This window comes from Salmo trutta, chromosome 36, assembly GCF_901001165.1.
Source record: "Salmo trutta chromosome 36, fSalTru1.1, whole genome shotgun sequence".
Lineage (NCBI taxonomy): Eukaryota > Metazoa > Chordata > Actinopteri > Salmoniformes > Salmonidae > Salmo > Salmo trutta.
Genome location: NC_042992.1, coordinates 26139639 through 26161254, shown reverse-complemented (window position 1 = coordinate 26161254; position 21616 = coordinate 26139639). Strand labels below are relative to the sequence as shown.

The 21616-nt window shown below is 42.2% G+C and overlaps 1 protein-coding gene across 2 annotated transcripts in view; it reads left to right on the top strand.

Moving 5' to 3' along the window:
• LOC115175742 (transmembrane protein 222-like) overlaps nt 1–21616 on the top strand; it is a 30299-nt gene that overhangs the window by 6377 nt on the left and 2306 nt on the right. The window contains exons 3-6 of one of the 2 annotated variants that reach the window (XM_029735208.1): nt 10961–10992; nt 12582–12678; nt 12866–12996; nt 14263–14362. In XM_029735208.1, coding sequence (XP_029591068.1) covers nt 10961–10992; nt 12582–12678; nt 12866–12996; nt 14263–14350 — 348 coding nt within the window. In that variant the 3' untranslated portion in view covers nt 14351–14362. Of the gene's footprint in view, nt 1–10960; nt 10993–12581; nt 12679–12865; nt 12997–14262; nt 18271–21616 lie in introns of those variants that run through there. The other variant, XM_029735207.1, reaches the window with a different exon arrangement.

The window sequence follows — 21616 nt, the reverse complement described above, 5'->3', positions numbered from 1 at the left end:
AGTCGCCTGGAATGCATTTCAATTAACAGGTGTGCCTTGTTAAAAGTACATTTGTGGAATTTCATTTTTTTCTTAATGCGTTTGAGCCAGTCAGTTGTGGTGTGACAAGGAAGGGAGGTATACAGAAGATAGCCCTATTTGGTAAAAGACCAAGTCCATATTATGGCAAGAACAGCTCAAATAAGCAAAGAGAAACGACAGTCCATCATCACTTTTAGACATGAAGGTCAATGCAATATGGGAAATTAAGGACTTTGAAAGTTTATTCAAGTGCGGTTGGAAAAACCATCAAGCGCAATGATGAAACTGGCTCTCATGCGGACCGCCACAGGAATGGAAGACCCAGAGTTACCTCTGCTGCAGAGGATAAGTTCATTAGAGCTACCAGCCTCAGAAACTGCAGCCCAAATAAATGCTTCACAGAGTTCAAGTAACAGACAAATCTCAACATCAACTGTTCAGAGGAGACTGTGTGAATTTTCTTTTCACCTTTATTTAACCAGGTAGGGAAGTTGAGAACAAGTTCTCATTTACAACTGCGACCTGGCCAAGATAAAGCAAAGCACTGCGTCACAAACAACAACACAGAGTTACACATGGAATGAATCAGACCTTCATGGTCGAATTGCTGCAAAGAAACCACTACTAAAGGACACCAATAAGAAGAGACTACCATGGGCCAAGAAACACGAGCAATGGACGTTAGACCGGTGGAAATATGTTCTTTGGTCTGGAGTCCAAATTGGAGATTTTTGGTTATAACTGCCATGTCTTTGTGAGATGCGTTGTGGGTGAACGGCTGATCTCAGCATTTGTATTTTCCACTGTAAAGCATGGAGGAGTGGGTGTTATGATGTGGGGGGTGCTTTGCTGGTGACACTGTCTGTGATTTTATTTCGATTTCAAGGCACACTTAACCAGCAAGGCTACCACAGCAGTCTGCAGCAATACGCCATCCCATCTGGTTTGTGTTTAGTGGGACTATCATTTGTTTTTAAACAGGATAATGACCCAACACCTCCAGGCTGTGTAAGGGTAATTTGACCAAGAAGGAGAGTGATGGAGTGCTGCATCAGATTACATGGCCTCCACAATCCTCTAACCTCAGCCAAATTGAGATGGTGTTGGAAGAGTCGGACCGCATTGTGAAGGGAAAGCAGCCAACGAGTGCTCAGCATATGTGGAAACTCCTTCAAGACTGTTGGAAAAGCATTCCAGGTGAAGCTGGTTGAGAGAATGCCAAGAGTGTGCAAAGCTGTCATCAAGGCAAAGGGTGGCTATTTGAAGAATCTCAAATATATAATATATTTTGATTGGTTTAACCTCGCCCAGGGAGGTTAACAGCCAGTGGAATCGCATGGCGCGAAATACAAATACCTCAAAAATGCTATAACTTAAATTTCTCAAACATATGACTATTTTACACCATTTTAAAGACAAGACTCTCGTTAATCTAACCACATTGTCCGATTTCAAAAAGGCTTTACAGCAAAAGCAAAACATTAGATTATGTCAGGAGAGTACCCTGCCAAAAATAATCACACAGCCATTTTCAAAGCAAGCATATATGTCACAAAAACCAAAACCACAGCTAAATGCAGCACTAACCTTTGATCTTCACCAGATGACACTCCTAGGACATTATGTTATACAATACATGCAGGTTTTGTTCAATTAAGTTCATATTTATATCAAAAACCAGCTTTTTACATTAGTATGTGATGTTCAGAACTAGCATACCCACCGCAAACTTCCGGTGAATTGACTAAATTACTCACGATTAACGTTCACAAAATACATAACAATTATTTTAAGAATTATAGATACAGAACTCCTTTATGCAATCGCGGTGTCAGATTTTAAAATAGCTTTTCGGCGAAAGCACATTTTGCGATATTCTGAGTACATAGCCCGGCCATCACGGCTAGCTAATTTGACACCCAAGTTTGGCCCTCACCAAACTCAGATTTACTATAAGAAAAATTGGATTACCTTTGCTGTTCTTCGTCAGAATGCACTCCCAGGACTTCTACTTCAACAACAACATGTTGTTTTGGTTCCAAATAATCCATAGTTATATCCAAATACTGCCGTTTTGTTCATGCGTTCAGGTAACTATCCAAACGGTGACGCGCGAGCGCATTTCGTGAAATTTTTTTCTACAAAATATTCCATTATCGTACTTAGAAGCATGTCAAATGCTGTTTAAAATCAATTTTAATGCTATTTTTCTCGTAAAATAGCAATAATATTCCAACCGGGCGACGTTGTATTCATTCAAAGGCTGAAAGAAAAAAATTGAGAATTCTCATGAACGCGCATCTCCAGTGTCACTGTCCCCAGCCTGACCACTCACAAATTATCCTGCTGTTCTTCGCCCAGAGACAGGACACACGTCATTCCACTTTCTGGCGCCTTCTAAGAGCCAATGGAAGCCTTAGAAAATGTCACGTTACAGCAGAGATGCTGTATTTTCGATGGAGATGCAACAGAAGGATAACAAATTGTCAGACAGGGCACTTCCTGTATGGAATCTTGTCAGGTTTTGGCCTGCCATACGAGTTCTGTTATACTCACAGACACCATTCAAACAGTTTTAGAAACTTTAGAGTGTTTTCTATCCAAATCTACTAAGTATGTGCATATTCTCATTTCTGGACAAGAGTAGTAACCAGTTTAAATCGGGTACGTTTTTTTATCCGTCCGTGCAAATACTGCCTCCTAGCCCCAACAGGTTAACTTGTTATGGATAGGGGGCAGTATTTTCACGGCCGGATAAAAAACGTACCCGATTTATTCTGGTTATTACTCCTGCCCAGAAACTACAATATGCATATAATTAGTAGCTTTGGATAGAAAACACTCCAAAGTTTCTAAAACTGTTTGAATGGTGTCTGTGAGTATAACAGAACTTAAACGATTCTGTACAGGAAGTACCCTGTCTGACCATTTCTTGGCCTTCTTTGTCATCTCTATCCAAAACAGGGGATCTCTGCTGTAACGTGACACTTTATAAGGCTCCCATAGGCTCTCAAAACGTTGAATGATGACTTTGCAGTCTCTGGCTGAAAAACAGTAGCGCATTTGGATAGTGGTCGATCTGAGAACAATGAGACGGGCGCGCGCGTGGACGAGACAACCGCATGTTTTCATTTTAAGTCTTTGAATGAAAACAGGGTTTCCCGGTTGGAATATGATCGCTATTTTACGAGAAATTTTAAACAGCCTTTGACATGCTTCGAAGTACGGTAATGGAATATTTTGACATTTTTTGTCACGATACGCGCCGGGCGCGTCACCCTTCATTACCCTTCGGATAATATCTTGAACGCACAACAAAACGCCGCTATTTGGATATAACTATGGTTTATTTGGAACCAAAACAACATTGGGTGATGAAGGAGAAGTCCTGGGAGTGCATTCTGACGAAGAACAGCAAAGGTAGTCCAATTTTTCTTATAGTAAATCTGAGTTTGGTGAGTGCCAAACTTGGTGGGTGTCAAAATAGCTAGCCATGATGGCCGGGCTATGTAGTCAGAATATTGCAAAATGTGCTTTCACCGAAAAGCTATTTTAAAATCGGACATAGCGAGTGCATAAAGGAGTTCGGTATCTATAATTCTTAAAATAATTGTTATGTTTTTTGTGAACGTTTATTGTGAGTAATTTAGTAAATTCACCGGAAGTGTTCGGTGGGAATGCTAGTTCTGAACGTCACATGCTAATGTAAAAAGCTGGTTTTTGATATAAATATGAACTTGATTGAACAAAACATGCATGTATTGTATAACATAATGTCCTAGGAGTGTCATCTGATGAAGATCATCAAAGGTTAGTGCTGCATTTAACTGTGGTTTTGTTTTTTGTGACATTATATGCTAGCTTGAAAAATGGGTGTCTGATTATTTCTGTCTGGGTACTCTCCTGACATAATCTAATGTTTTGCTTTCGTTGTAAAGCCTTTTTGAAATCGGACAGTGTGGTTAGATAAAGGAGAGTCTTGTCTTTAAAATGGTGTAAAATAGTCATATGTTTGAGAAATTGAAGTTTTCGGATTTTCGAGGAGTTTGTATTTCGCGCCACGCCCATCATTGGATATTGGAGCAGGTGTTCCGCTAGCGGAACGTCTAGATGTAAGAGGTTTTAACACTGTTTTGGTTACTACATGATTCCATATGTGTTACTTCATAGTTTGAATGTCTTCACTTTTATTATACAATGTAGAAAATAGTAAAAATAAAGAAAAACCTTTGAATGAGTAGGTGTTCTAAAACATCTGACCGGTAGAGTGTGTGTGTGTATGTATGTATGTATGTATGTATGTATGTATGTATGTATGTATGTATGTATGTATGTATGTATGTATGTATGTATGTATGTATGTATGTATGTATGTATGTATGTACAGTTGAAGTCAGAAATGTACATACATACATACACTTTAGCCAAATACATTTAAACTCAATTCCTGACATTTAATCCTTTTAAAAATTCCCTGTCTTAGGTCAGTTGGGATCAACACTTTATTTTAAGAATGTGAAATGTCAGAATAATAGTAGATAGAATGATTTATTTCTTTCATCACATTCCCAGTGGGTCAGAAGTTTACATACACTCAATTAGTGTTTGGTAGCATTGCCTTTAAATTGTTTAACTTGGGTCAAACGTTTTAGGTAGCCTTCCACAAGCTTCCCACAATAAATTGGGTGAATTATGGCCCATTCCTCCTGACAGAGCTGGTGTAACTGAGTCAGGTTTGTAGGCCTTCTTGCTCACACGCCTTTTCGGTTCTGCCCAGAAATGTTCTGTAGGATTGAGGTCAGGGCTTTGTGATGGCCACTCCAATACCTTGACTTTGTTGTCCTTAAGCCATTTTGCCACATCTTTGGAAGTATGCTTGGGGTCATTGTCCATTTGGAAGACCCATTAGCGACCAAGCTTTAACTTCCTGACTGATGCCTTGAGATGTTGCTTCAATATATCCACATAATTGTCCTTCCCCATGATGCCATTTATTTTGTGAAGTGCACCAGCCCCTCCTGCAGCAAAGCACCCCCACAACATGATGTTGCCACCCCCGTGCTTCACGGTTGGGATGGTGTTCCTCAGCTGGAAAGCCTCCCCCTTTTCCTCCAAACATAATGATGGTCATTATGGCCAAACAGCTCTAGTTTTGTTTCATCCGACCAGAGGACATTTCTCCAAAAAGTACGATCTTTGTCCACATGTGCAGTTGCAAACCGTAGTCTGGCTTTTTTATGGCGGTATTGGAGCAGTGGCTTCTTCCTTGCTGAGTGGCCTTTCAGGTTATGTCAATATAGAACTCGTTTTACTGTGGATATAGATACTTTTGTACCTGTTTCCTCCAGCATCTTCACAAGGTCCGTTGCTGTTGTTCTGGGATTGTTTAGCACTTTTCACAAAGTACGTTCATCTCTAGGAGACAGAACGCGTCTCCTTCCTTAGCTGTATGACGGCTGCGTGGTCCCATGGTGTTTATACTTGCGTACTATTACTTGTACAGATGAACGTGGTACCTTCAAGTGTTTGGAAATTGCTCCCAAGGATGAACCAGACTTGTGGAGGTCTACAATTTCTTTTCTGAGGTCTTGGCTGATTTTCTTTAGATTTTCCCATGATGTCAATCAAAGAGGCACTGAGTTTGAAGGTAGGCCTTGAAATGCATCCACAGGTACACCTCCAATTGACTCAAATTATGTCAATTAGCCTATCAGAAGCTTCTAAAGCCATGCCATCATTTTCTGGAATTTTCCAAGCTGTTGAAAGGCACAGTCAACTTAGTGTATGTAAACCTGTGACCCACTGGAATTGTAATACAGTGAAATAATCAATTGTTGGCAAAATTACTTGTCATGCACAAAGTAGATGTCCTAACCAACTTGCCAAAACTATAGTTTGTTAACAAGAAATTTGTGGAGTGTTTGGAAAAACTAGTTTTAATGACTCCAACCTAAGAGTATGTAAACTTCTGACTTCAAGTGTATGTATGTGTGTATAATATACACTGCTCAAAAAAATAAAGGGAACACTAAAATAACACATCCTAGATCTGAATGAATGAAATAATCTTATTAAATACTTTTTTCTTTACATAGTTGAATGTGCTGACAACAAAATCACACAAAAAGAATCAATGGAAATCCAATTTATCAACCCATGGAGGTCTAGATTTGGAGTCGCACTCAAAATTAAAGTGGAAAACCACACTACAGGCTGATCCAACTTTGATGTAATGTCCTTAAAACAAGTCAAAATGAGGCTCAGTAGTGTGTGTGGCCTCCACATGCCTGTATGACCTCCCTACAATGCCTGGGCATGCTCCTGATGAGGTGGCGGATGGTCTCCTGAGGGATCTCCTCCCAGACCTGGACTAAAGCATCCGCCAACTCCTGGACAGTCTGTGGTGCAATGTGGCGTTGGTGGATGGAGCGAGACATGATGTCCCAGATGTGCTCAATTGGATTCAGGTCTGGGGAACGGGCGGGCCAGTCCATAGCATCAATGCCTTCCTCTTGCAGGAACTGCTGACACACTCCAGCCACATGAGGTCTAGCATTGTCTTGCATTAGGAGGAACCCAGGGCCAACCGCACCTGCATATGGTCTCACAAGGGGTCTGAGGATCTCATCTCGGTACCTAATGGCAGTCAGGCTACCTCTGGCAAGCACATGGAGGGCTGTGCGGCCCCCCAAAGAAATGCCACCCCACACCATGACTGACCCACTGCCAAACCGGTTATGCTGGAGGATATTGCAGGCAGCAGAACGTTCTCCACGGCGTCTCCAGACTCTGTCACGTCTGTCACGTGCTCAGTGTGAACCTGCTTTCATCTGTGAAGAGCACAGGGCGCCAGTGGCGAATTTGCCAATCTTGGTGTTCTCTGGCAAATGCTTAACGTCCTGCACGGTGTTGGACTGTAAGCACAACCCCCACCTGTGGACGTCGGGCCCTCATACCACAACCCCCACCTGTGGACGTTGGGCCCTCATACCACCCTCATGGAGTCTGTTTCTGACCGTTTGAGCAGACACATGCACATTTGTGGCCTGCTGGAGGTCATTTTGCAGGGCTCTGGCAGTGCTCCTCCTGCTCCTCCTCGCACAAAGGCGGAGGTAGCGGTCCTGCTGCTGGGTTGTTGCCCTCCTACGGCCTCCTCCACGTCTCCTGATGTACTGGCCTGTCTCCTGGTAGCGCCTCCATGCTCTGGACACTACGCTGACAGACACAGCAAACCTTCTTGCCACAGCTTGCATTGATGTGCCATCCTGGATGAGCTGCACTACCTGAGCCACTTGTGTGGGTTGTAGACTCCGTCTCATGCTACCACTGGAGTGAAAGCACCGGCAGCATTCAAAAGTGACCAAAACATCAGCCAGGAAGCATAGGAACTAAGAAGTGGTCTGTGGTCACCCACCTGTAGAACCAACCCTTTATTGGGGGTGTCTTGCTAATTGCCTATAATTTCCACCTGTTGTCTATTCCATTTGCACAACAGCATGTGAAATTTATTGTCAATCAGTGTTGCTTCCTAAGTGGACAGTTTGATTTCACAGAAGTGTGATTGACTTGGAGTTAGTGTTGTTTAAGTGTTCCCTTTTTATTTTTTTGAGCAGTGTATGTACACTACCGTTCAAAAGTTTGGGGTCACTTAGAAATGTCCTTGTATTTGAAAGAAAGGCAACTTTTTTTTGTCCATTTAAAATAAGATCACATTGATCCGAAATACAGTGTAGACATTGTTAATGTTGTAAATTACTTTTGTAGCTGGAAGCGGCAGATTTTTTTATGCAATATCTACATAGGCGTACAGAGGCCCATTATCAGCAACCATCACTCCTGTGTTCCAATGGCACGTTGTGTTAGCTAATCAGAGTTTATCAGTTTGAAAGGCTTATTGATCATTAGAAAACCCTTTTGCAATTGTTAGCACAGATGAAAAGTGCTGTGCTGATATAAAGAAGCAATACATCTGGCCTTCTTTAGACTAGTTTAGTATCTGGAGCATCAGCATTTTGTGTTATCGATTACAGGCTCAAAATGGCCAGAAACAAAGGACTTTCTTCTGAAACTCATTAGTCTATTCATGTTTTGAGAAATGAAGGTTATTCCATGCGAGAAATTGCCAAGAAACTGAAGATTTCGTACAACGCTGGGTACTACTCCCTTCACAGAACAGCGCAAACTGTCTCTAACCAGAATAGAAAGAGGAGTGGGAGGCCCCGGTGCAGGACTGAGCAATTGTGGGAGAAGGGCCTTGGTCAGGGAGGTGACCAAGAACCTGATGGTCACTCTGACAGAGCTTCTTTTTTCACTTTTATTTAACCAGGTAGGCTAGTTGAGAACAAGTTCTCATCTACAACTGAGACCTGGCCAAGAATAAAGCAAAGCAGTTCGACACGTACAACAACACAGAGTTACACATGGAATAAACAAACATACAGTCAATAATACAGTAGAAAAAATCTATATACAGTGTGTGCAAATGAGGCAAGATAAGGGAATTAAGGAAATAAATAGGCCATGGTGGCGAAGTAATTACAATATACCAATTAAACACTGGAGTGAGTGAGTGTGCAGAAGATGAATGTGCAAGTAGAGATACTGGGGTGCAAAGGAGCAAGATAAATAAATAAATACAATATGGGGATGAGGTAGTTGGATGGGCTATATTACAGATGGGCTATGTAGGTAAAGACCTCCTGAGTTCCTCTGTGGAGATTGGAGAAACTTCCAGAAGGGCAACCATCTCTGTAGCACTCCAGCAATCAGGCCTTTATGGTAGAGTGGCCAGATGGAAGCCAGTCTTCAGTAAAAGGCAAATGACTGGCCGCTTGGAGTTTGCCAAAAGGCACCTAAAGGACTCTCAAACCATGAGAAACAAGATTCTCTGGTCTGATGAATCCAAGATTGAACTCTTTGGCCTGAATGCCAGGTGTAACTTCTGGAGGAAACCTGACACCATCCCTACAGTGAAGCATGGTCATATTGTATTGTATTGGTCACATACACGTGGTTAGCAGATGTTATTGCGAGTATAGTGAAATTCTTGTGTGTAGTGAAATGCTTGTGGTGGCAGCGTCACGCTGTAGGGATGTTTGTCAGTGGCAGGGATTGGAAGACTAGTTAGGATCAAAGGAAAGATGAATGGAGAAAAGTACAGAGAGATCCTTGATGAAAACCTGCTCCAGAACGCTCGGGACCTCAGACTGGGGCGAAGGATCACTTTCCAACAGGACAATAACTCTAAGCACACAGCCAAGACAATGCAGGAGTGGCTTCGGGACAAGTCTCTGAATGTCCTTGAGTGGCCCAGCCAGAGCCCGGATTTGAACACGATCAAACATCTCTGGAGACGTGAAAATAGCTGTGCAGCGACACTCCCTATCCAACCTGACAGAGCTTTAGAGGATCTGCGGAAAGTAATGGGAGAAACTCCCCAAATGCAGGTGTACAAAGCGTGTAGCATCATACCCAAGAAGACTTGAGGCTGTAATCGCTACCAAAGGTGCATCAACAAAGTAGTGAGGAAAGGGACTCAACTGGGGACTAGGTTTCAAGAGAAGGTGTGTGTGTGTTTGCTCACTATTACATTGTCCTTCCTGGGAGAACTTATCAGGGACATAGAAGTCCCCTCAGGGATCAATGGAGTTCAATTTGGTCTGTTAACTCCCTGTCGCTCCCCTACACGCACACTGCTACAAGCACACTTGTTGGCCCCAAAAAGATCATCCATTATTTGTGATTGCTAAATTGAATAAAAGTGTATATACCCATAGGATTACCCTGGTGTGTACAGGGAGAAGAACAAGAGACCACCCCTCCGCAATCACTTTCTCCACCATGAGTATAATGTTTGTTCTAGCTCAGGGATGGGCAACTGGGGTCGCCGCCCCTCTTTGTAGGTCCGCTGATCAATTTCCATTTTTTTCAGGGTGAACTCAATCGGTGTCTCAACTTACTATTGTTAGAATAGTGGAATACTATAGTTTTTACTATACTATAATACTATAGCTATGTCAGCCACTGACAGTCACTCAATTCGCCAATGTCAGGTAAACCTTTTTTTTCTTCTAGCCAGCTATCTAAACTTGTAGTAATCAGGCCCGAATTACCGACCGGGTGGCCCCACTGATTCACTTATGTCCCCCAAAAGGCTAGGGCAGGCTCTGACTGCATGTGTGGGTATGGATGTTGGTATGCGGACCTTCGAGCCACTGCGGTCCCTCATGATGAGTTCCAGTGGAGGCTGCTGAGGGGAGGATGGCTGTAATGGAGTGAATGGTATCAAACACATGAAAATCATTTTTGAGTCCATTCACTCCATTCTAGCCTCCACTGATGAGTTTGGATTTTGTGTGGCCCCCAAAACTGTCAAAGTTGCCCATCCCTGTTGTAGCTAGACGTTGACTTTCTCTCTTTGTGGCGTTTGGAAGATCCCAGCTATAAGCTTTGTAACTGTTCACTAGTTTTAATGGCCTCAGTGGGAATTCCATGATCTGATGCACGTCTGCCCCGTCCATGTTTTGTATTCCACACCCAGCCAGCCTGGTTGGCAGAGTCATAATAAAATAGGTTTATAAATACAGAGATCCTGTATGTAATTCTGTTTTTAACACTCAAGGGTGTTTCATGGTTAAATAAATAAATTAGGATAGTAAGTGAAACTGCCCCAGGGGACAACAAGTGGAGTATGCTGTAACACACACACACACACACACACCAATGCTAGCACCTCCTGGGTGGTCTTTATCTGCTTCCTGTATCACTTCAACACCTTATATGGTTTGTTGTTGATATCTGCTGATTTTATGAAAATTCATATACCCCAAAAAGTGCACTTTAGGATGATTTAACATTTGTTTTTGCATCATTCACTAGGCTTGATATAATGAACACTTGACCATTTATATTGCATATTATTTTCTTTGTTTTATTGCAGGAAGACAACATGGCCTTTGGGAGACCAACAAAGTAAGTGAATGGAATGTTCGGGGGGTGTTATTCTTACCTTGATGACTGAAAGGTTTGTCCTCTTCATGGTCAAATCAGTAGAGGGATATGAAAACCTCAGCATATTTTCTGAACATACAGTGGGGTCCCAAATTATTGACCCTTGATAAAGATGAGCAATAATGACTGTATAAAATATATCAAATTCTGGGCTATATAGTATGCAGCAAAAAAAGTGAGATTCTATTTTATACTAATGCAATTAGAATAATCCTGAATGAATTGTGAATTATGATCAGTGAGAAAGTTGCAGATGGTAAAAGATCAAATCACTAAGACATGCTTAACCTTCCCTGTTATTGTAATGGTGAGAGGTTAGCATGTCTTGGGGGTATGATGTTTGAACCTCAAATTTTTTCACTAATCATTGCTCATGATTCTTTCAGGATTATCCGTAATCATGGTAGCATCCATATTTAATGTTGCGGTGTTTAGCAATATTCTTATTTACAATAAAAGTGACTCCAAAATGACACACTACATTATTTACCATTAATTTCTATTTGGCACAACATAATCTGAAACATAACCAAAACAAACTGCAAATGCATCCAACAAGTTTGTAGTCACACGCTTGATGTAGTCATTGCATGCAAGGAATATGGGACCGAACACTAAACCTTCGACTACTTTATTTACATGAATCTTTAGGGGTGTCAATAATTTGGACCCCTCCTTTTTTGTGTTTTTGTTACTTGTTAAACAAAAGTGATTTCTCAGAGCAATTGTATTAATATAAAATATAATTTCCCTATTTTATTTTTTTTGTGGTTGTTGCATACAATTTACAGAGTGTCCAAACACCGTCCTAATAATGAGTTGCACTCCCCCCTTTTGCCCTCAGAACAGACTCAATTCATCGGGACATGGAGTCTACAAGGTGTCAAAAGCGTTCCACAGTCATGCTGGCCCATGTTGACTCCAGTGCTTCCCACAATTTTGTAAAGTTTGCTGGATGTCCTTTGGGTGGTGGACTTTTCTTGATACACACAGGAAACTGTTGCGCGTGGAAAAACTCAGCAGCGTTGCATTTCTGGTACCTAATACCATACCCTGTTTAAAGGCACTTAAATCTTTTGTCTTGCCCATTCACCCTCTGAATGGCACACATACACAATCCATGTCTCAAGGCTTAAAAATCTTTCTTTAACCTGTCTCCTCCCCTTCATCGACACTGATTGAAGTGGATTTAGCAAAAGACATCAAAAAGGGATCATAGCTTTCACCTGGTCACTCTGTGTCATGGAAAGAGCTGGTGTTCCTAATGTTTTGTACACTGAGTGTAGCTCAGTATTTGAATTAGTTATTTTATACAGTCATTATTGCTAATCTTTATCAAGGGTGTCAATAATTTCAGACCCCACCATATCTTGAATAAAAGCACTTGTGGGTTGTTTAATTACAATTCTGAGAGAGAATATTGGTGCAGAGCAGTTAACTTGGACCCAGATCTATTTGTGCTGTATACCCAACTCAAGACAGCACAAACAGATCTAGGACCAGGCAACAGAGCAGTAGCTTTAGTTTCTGATAGATCTATGTATTTGAAGGTACTGGATGCTGGACGTAGCCAAGGTGTATGCTAGTGGCTCCAACGCCTGGGACACAGCAGTGCATGACGCCTCAGAAGAGTACAAAAACAGAATGGTAAGGAATTGTGGGTGTAAGGTTGCAACTGGAAGGTCGTCGGTTTGAATCCAAATTCTGGTGGGGTTATAGGTATCGTAGATGCCATCTCCTGCCGTTGTGCCTTTGAGCAAAGTACTTAACCCCTAAACTGTTCCAGGGGTGCCGCACCGTACTAACGTTGATTATACTTCTCTCTCTCTCTCAGCACAACCTCTGCTGTGACAACTGTCACTCCCATGTGGCCATGGCTCTGAACCTGATGCGCTATGAGAATAAGACCTCGTGGAACATGATCAACCTCTGTCTGCTCTCCCTAGTCCACGGAAAACACGTCAGGTACTGAGATACTGACTGTTTCTGTCTTTGTCCGCTCTCCCTCTGCTACAGCAAACACGTCAGGTACTGAGATACTGCTGCAGAAATGGTTCAAGTCTAAAGAATCTCCTGCATTTACATTGTTCAGATTTACCACAGTGTGACAAACCTTTTTAGAGACAGAACTGAAGAGTTACTTATGCTCCACAAAGCCATGCGAGGTAGGGCTACATATTGGGGGTGTGTAATCTCTGGGTTATGACGGTTATGATGTCATCGAATTTCCTCTGAATACAGGGAATCCTGAGAGACAGACGGACAGAGACAGAGGGCCTCCTGATGATTTTGTGGAGATATTAGGCTTGAGTCTGATGGACGAGTAGTATGGTGTGATTGAAGGAATGTGACAGCTCGTTCCCATGCCTCGTCCTGTGAGAGTGGTAGTGGCCAGCAGTCTTCCCACTAGCATACTACCTAGATACAGTTCCTATTTCTGCAACTTTTAATAACCTGTGATTCAGCAAGAGTGATTTCTTTTTACAATTCATTGAATCTATTTACTACATTGGAGTGTATCCAGGATAATAATTCTCAAAACTCTGCTATAAACAATATTATACAAGAAATATCTGTCTAATTTAACTGCTTTTATCTGCATCTTATTAAAGTATATATATTTTTCTTAGAACTCGATTGACAGTTATGTCTAGACCTGTTTTAATGATGGCTCTTTTTGAAACAGGATTATAGATTTCAGATAATCTCATTAAGTGTGTTGGATTATTTGGATACTTCCTACAGTTGCCATGGTAACCTCTGTGGAACCCTGGACTCATAACTCTGGACTGCAGATGGGAATGAAATGCATGATGTTCTGGAATGCTGCAGAGTTCATTTGTGTTCTAGAATGTGAACCCATACCATGTATTCATGCAATCTGAGTGGTATGCATGCTACTATGCACTAAGCTCCTGGCCTGGCTGGAGTTTAGTGGTTGCCGTGGCGACCGCCTGAGCCTCAGCGTAATTGATTACGTGCATGCGATCTCAAGCATATGCTGTCACGACAACGGGGGAAATTATATGAAGAATCAGATTTTGACTCAGTCACTCCTCAGACCTCAGATATGATGACTTACGTCTTGTGTTGTTGTTGTTCCAGAAAGCCAATGTCTCTCTCGCTCTCTCTCTCTCTCTCTTTCTCTTTCTCTCTCTTTCTCTGCTCCACATCTGTATCGCCCACTCTCTTTGCCCTCCCCTCTCTCTCTGTCTGTCTCCCTATTTCCAGCTGTGCAGGGTTCCTGAAGACCTGGCTTCCCTTCCTCATGTTGCTGGGTATTATCCTGACTGTGGCTCTGACCATTAACCTGCGGTGACCAGCCAACCAGGTGGGAGGACACAGCTTACAGGGTGGGAAGGGGGAGGGACTCCTTGCAGGAGGGAGATGGGGGTTGAGTGAGGTGAGAGCATACATGGGGAGGGGGACCCCCTGCAGGTTGGAAGTTGAGGTGGGAGGTGTCACTCTACACCTACTCTACTCTGCTTGTGAGGACAGAGAGGGGAAAAAGACATGTAACTGTGACATCCTAACAACAAACAAACCAAGGAGAGGAGTGAAGAGAAGGGCAATAACATCCTCCACTCAACTAAACACAAAGCCTGCTTGTTTCTAGGACCAGGCAACCTGGCTTTCAATGGTGGTGGATGGCAATTTAGTTTTTTGTTTATTTTGGGTTTGAGGTTAATTGTTCTTGATGTACAGTGGCTTACTTATAAATGTTTTAATCCCCCTCCACACACACCCCAACCCCATGCATTTTAATGCAGTTTTCACATGTTTTGATTTTCAATAAAGTCCTACTATGGGGGGTATAGACCCTCATCATTTCTAGGTAATGGATGATGTTGCAGGTTCTGTAGACTAGAGGAGCGATGGTAGTGGTGAAGGGGGCAGGGGTTGTTCTTTCTTTCAGGGGGTAGTAGTCTTGTCTCCCACAGCGACAGCAGCATCCATCTTTTTCTCTCTCAGCCATGCTGAAACAAACACCCACCATCCATCTAATGACATGGGACTGATGATGACTCAGTGCTTCCCATACTCCATCTTGATGTTTGGAACAGAAAACATGACATTTCCCTTTTAATGCCTTTCAAGGAATGTGTTATTGCGTTGGCATTTTACACTTGGATAGATACAGTTCCTATTTCTGCAACTTTTAATAACCTGTGATTCACCTAGAGTGATTTGTTGTTACAATTCATTGAATCTATTTACTACATTGGAGTGTATCCAGGATAATAATTATCAAAACTCTGCTATAATCAAGTGATGCTTCATATCTTATACAATATCTATGAGTTTAATTTAACTGCTTGTAACGGCATCTTATTAAAATATTTGTATTTTTCTTAGAACTCGATTGACAGTTATGTTTAGACCTGTTTTAATGATGGCTCTTTTTGAAACAGGATTATAGATTTCAGATAATCTCATTAAGTGTGTTGGATTATTTGGATACTTCCTACAATTGCCATGGTAACCTCTGTGGAACCCTGGACTCATAACTCTGGACTGCAGATGGGAATGAAATGCATGATGTTCTGGAATGCTGCAGAGTTCATTTGTGTTCTAGAATGTGAGCGTGCCAAATGTAGAGCTTCCCGGTCCCTACAGGAGAGGGATCACTGCTTTCTGATCTGTTCCACACGCAAACTTTAACCCCAATGTGCCCCAGAAGAAAGAAGTACCTCTGAAACCTGGCTCTGCCTGGGTTGACAAATTGAAAGTAATTCATATAGTTGGTGCCTGGAAAAACACGGGTCTTCCTGGATAACATGTATGTACATGAATGGCTCAATTTATATCAAACTCCATTTTTAGACCGTACCATCTATATTGATTTTGTATGTAGTAGCCTACTTTCAAACACGGGCTAATCCTAGATCAGGGGTTCCCAAACTTGGTCCCGGGGCCTCCCCTGGATGCACGTTGTGGTTTTTGCCCTAGCACTAAACAGATGATTCAAATAACCAACAGAATCATCAAGCGTTGATTATTTGAATCAGCTTTGTAGTTCTAGGGCAAAGACCACAACGTGCATCCATGGGGGGCTTCTGCACCGCGTTTGGGAAACCCTGTCCTAGACGATGGTTGGCGCACAAAATCCATTGACATGGCTTCCTTCTGCGGTGGCAGGTTCAAATCCCCTCATTGTTTGAGTGAAAGGCGCTGAGCCTTGAGCCTTTCTCTTTATCTGCCAGAAGCAGCAGGTAGCCTGCAGGCTCCTCCAGGTTTACACACCCATACCCTTGTCACACTACCGAGCTGGACTGAACCGATGTACTGAGCTGGCCTGGTTACGCATCCAGCATAATGTGTAACCGTGCTGACAATAAAAATGACTGTGCCAGAACAGTTCGGTTTGGGTTGGAACGTTAGTGTTAGAAGCATACAAGTCTTTGGCTTAATATCCTGTGGTCTCCTCCTGTGCCAGAGAAAGTTTTACTCCTGTCTCAGATGAGATTAGGACATAGTGAAATGCCAATGCATCTCTATGCAGCCCTTTTCACATTCCTGCTTCTTTCTCTCTAGTTGGACTTTATTATTTGAAATTCCAGTAAATGTGCTAGATGTCGATCTACTACTGCAATATCCCCAAATTGTATGTTAAAAAAACAAACAATGTTTAGATTTGTATAGGAAGTCTTTAAAGATCCTTCTTTGTTTTCCATTACATTCACAGTCGAAGCAGTTTTACACTACTTCTGTAGCTGTTGGTGATTTTATGCGAGATGCCAATTCTTTCCAGGGTATTTACATTCCTTTGGTGTGCTTATGGTGTCTTTCATCTTTCTTTTTCCTTTCATGTTCATGTGTAAATATTAGACCAAGTGCTATTGTCTTAGTTTTGATTATAATCTCAAATATCCTGTTTAATTTTATTTTTTAATTTATATTGTAAATTAACTATCCTCCTTAATTCCCTTAATTTTCTACATGCAATACCATATGATACAATATCAAATCAAAACTCATCACTGTTCTGCAATGAAGCAATTTTGTGCCTGAATGCATGAGTGAGTGTGTGTCAAAAGAAGCGTGTGGGCGTGTACATGCATGACGGCCGGTTGTGCATGTCCTGGCTACGTGTTCTATGTCTTTGTGGACATAAAACAATTTTCTTGAATCCTGTGGCTTTTTGGGGAATTGACGGTAACTGCATATGCTATTAGATGACTGCATATAACTTAATTTATATACACTTATTTATTACCCAAATAGTTTTCTAATATGATGTAAATTGAAAAAGGTATAGGACGTAATAGACTAGACTGTAATGGACCTTTTTTAAATGATCCATAGTTGACCCAAGTTTCCCAGTCTTGATATTGTGTCTACACTCTTAGAAAAAAGGGTTCAAAAAGGATGCTTCAGCTGTCCCCATAGGAGAACCCTTTTTGGTTCCGTGTAGAACCCTCTGTGGAAAGGGTTCTACATGGAACCCAAAGGGTTTTTACTTGGAACCAGAAGGATTCTACCTGGAACCAAAAAGGGTTCTTCAAAGAGTTCTCCTATGGACATCAGATCAATCCAACTGACAATCTCTTAGGAAAAAAATAAAAATTATCAGAACCAAGAATTAAAAATAACTGATATTGGCACAAGATGGAGGGAATGTTGGATCATAACGAGGTTACAGTTAACTAAAATGAACGTATGGATAGAATTTATTATACAAGAGACAACATTCACAAATTCTACAGCACAATGGCAAGAGTAATGTCTGAAGTGTAAAACGAATAATTACTCAATAATTCATGCCTTCTGGGAATGTTATAAAGTCAGAAAGTTATAGGCGGAGTTAAAGTTGGCTGTCAGAAGTATTACAGTGTAAATGTACTTTTGATCCGTCTCTGTATATTTTAAGACATGGCATACTGTATGAGGGTGCAGTGAGATACCCAATGGGTTCGACCATACTTTTCTCGCCAATCATCTTTAAAAAAAATTATACTTAGACTGGAAATCGGCCAATACTCCGTAATTTACACAATGGAAAGGTCAAATGCTTTATCTAAATGTTGAAAGTGCGTGGGCTACAGAGAGAAACAAAATGGTGCCGTTTGAGGCCATGTGACATTAAGGGATGTGGGCTCTGGAGATGGGGGTGTGGGCTAGTGGGTCTGGGCAGGTGTGATGTAATTGATATTTGTATGATGTTATCATTTTGTATGTGTATATTGTTCCAAAAAATTAAAATAATAAAGTTCTCCAGTGGGGACAGCCGAAGAACCCTTTTAGGTTCTACAGTAGTTCTTTTTTTCAACGAGTGTAGGCGGTGCCATGTAATAGAAAGGTAGATTAAAACTAACAGCAGAAGGTTTTACATCCTTCCTGACATCATTGATGACTGATATTGTCGTTGAGTGATGAGCATCACCTGAGATGAAGGAGAATAGCTCTGCTCAGTGTGAACGAACCGACTGGGGCTTGAAAACAGTGCTTAAGAACCAAAAGTGGTCCCTGTTTTTTGTGTACTGTCATCCATTTTGTATGATACACTATAAAGAGTGTATTCTGAAAGTATTCAGACCCCTTTCTTTTTTCTACATTTTGTTACGTTACAGCCTTATTCTAAAATTGATTAAATAGTTTTTCTCCCCTCATCAATCTACACACAATACCCCATAACGACAAAGCATGCACTGTATACAAAAGTATGTGGACACCCCTTCACATTTGTGGATTTGGCTATTTCAGCCACACCTATTGCTGACAGGTGTATAAAATTGAGCACACAGCCATACAATCTCCATAGACAAACATTGGCAGTAGAATGGCCTTACTGAAGAACTCAGTGACAGTCTCCTGAGTGGCGCAGCAGTCTAAGGCACTGCATCGCAGTGTTGCGGCGACAACTACAGCCTGGGGTTCGATCCCTAGCGACTCCTTGTGGCGGGCCGGGTGCCTGCAGGCTGACTTCGGTTGTCAGTTGAATGGTGTTTCCTCCGACACATTGGTGCAGCTGGCTTCCGGGTTAAGCGAGCGGGTGTTAACAAGCGTGGCTTGGCGAGTCGTGTTTCAGAGGACGCATGACTTAACCATCGCCTCTCCCGAGCCTGTTGGATAGTTGCAGCGATGATAAAAATAAAAAAAAGAGCTCAGTGACTTTCAACTTGGCATAGTCATAGGATGTCACCTTGCCAAAGAGGCAGTTCGTCAAAATGATGCACTGCAAGAGCTGCCCCGGTAAACTGTAAGTTCTGTCATTGTGAAGTGAAAACGTCTAGGAGCAACAACGGCTCCGCCATAAAGTGGTAGGCCACACAAGCTCACAGAACGTGACCGCCGGGTGCTGAAGTGCATAGCGTGTAAAAATCGTCTGTCCTTGGTTGCAACACTCACTACCGAGTTCCAAACTTCCTCTGGAAGCAACGTCAGCCATGCACAAGAACTGTTCGCCGGGAGCTTCAAGAATTGTGTTTCCATAGCCGAGCAGCCACACACAAGCGTAAGATCACTATGCGCAATGCCAAGCTTCGGCTGGAGTGGTGAAAAGCTCGCCGCCATTGAACTCTGGAGCAGTGGAAACGCGTTCTCTGGAGTGATGAGTCATGCTTCACCATCTGGCAGTCAGACAGACGAATCTGGGTTTGGCGGATGCCAGGAGAATGCTACCTGCCCGAATGCATAGTGCCAGCTGTAAAGTTTGGTGGAGGAGGAATAATGGTCTGGGGCTCTATTTCATGGTTCGGGATAGGCCCGTTAGTTCTAGTGAAGGGAAATCTTATCGATACAACATACAATGACATTCTAGACGATTCTGTGCTTCCAACTTTGTGGCAACAGTTTGGGGAAGGCCCTTTCCTATTTCAGCATGACAATGCCCCCTCTGCACAAAGTGAGGTCCATGCAGAAATAGTTTGTTGAGATCGGTGTGGAAGAACTTGACTGGCGTGCACAGAGCTCTGACATCAACCCCATCAAAGATCTTTGGGATTAATTGGAACGCCGAGTGCAAGCCAGGCCTAATCGCCCAACATCAGTGCCGGACCTCACTAATCCTCACAAACTCCATATTAATTCCTATGATTTTGTAATGAGGTGTTCGACAAGCAGGTGTCCACATACTTTTGGTCATGTATGTTATGTCCTGCAAAAAAAAAAACGTAACATATGATACGAAATGGATGATGTTACAAATCCAATTTAACTATATGTTACCTATTTGTTCGGCTTAAGATCCTAGCGTGCACCTTTATTTCCAAATTATTTATTTTTACCCCATTTTTATCCCCAATTGGTAGCTAAAGTCTTGTCTCATCGCTGCAACTCCCGTACGGACTCGGGAGTGGCGAAGGTCGAGAACCGTGCGTACTCCGAAACACAACCCAACCAAGCCACACTGCTTCTTGACACATTGCCCACTTAACTCGGAAGCCAGAAGCACCAATGTGTCGGAGGAAACACCGTACACCTGGCAACTGTGTCAGCGTGCACTGCGCCCGGCCTGCCACAGGAGTCGCTAGTGCACGATGGGACAAGGATATCCCTGCCGGCCAAACCCTCCCCTAACCCAGACGACACTGAGCCAATTGTGCGCTGCCCCATGGGTCTCCCGGTCGCGGCCGGCTGCGACAGAGCCTGGACCCGAACCCAGAATCTCTAGTGGCACAGCTAGCACTGTGATGCAGTGCCTTAGATCACTGCACCACTCAGGAGGCCCAGAGTGAATCTTTAAGTGGAATTGATTTAGTTCTGATAGGTGGGCAATTTGAGAATGAGAATTTAGAGGCAAGATTGGATCTAAATTGTGGCCTTGATTCCATTCTGAAGCCTTACTCCTTTCCTCTAATGGAAAACAGAGTAGAAAGCATGTTTTTTTGTGTGCAATGGAACCACTTCTATTTAAACTTGTACCAGAGTTCACTGGTTTGTTCTCAAATTCTGTTCTGTTCTAGAATCTGTTCTAGAATCAGTAATACTCTTCAGAGTGTAGTTGAATCCATATTAGATGTTCTTTCCTCCGGTTGTAACTAGGTGCTGGGTTGTGGAATGTGGACACCTGTTGTTTCACACATTCAGTCTGCTAACAAAAGACAGTTGGGATGCTATTATGACTGAGGGCCAATAATCATATAAAGGCATACAAATCCTAACACCAATACACTTCTTTTGTTCTTTAAATCCCTTGAAATGTCACTATGCTGCCGAAGATTAGGAGTTCAGTTTTCCCATGAAAGAATCTGCAAGTGACTGAGTGAACTATGAATGTATTTAAATGACATGTAACTATGATACCAATAAAGACGTTTATTTATTGTAGACTATTTGTTTGTGAAACATTTCTGAAGATACGTTAGGCTACTATTTCTAGATCATATCACATGACTTATGCCTACTCATAAAGCATAGGCGTATTATTTACATGCACTCAACATTATAGTTCAACTCATTTGTGTCAAGGAGAAAAGGCTAATTGAAAAAAATCAACGCTCAGTTTCAAGTGAATTTCACCGCTGGCTATCAAAAGGACAACCTCCGATTCAATTGCCATTTGTCATCATCCTGTAAACATCCTCTCTATGCTCTTTCCCTCTTTTTCTGTAGATAGCATTGGGGGAGGAAGGGTGGGCAGACA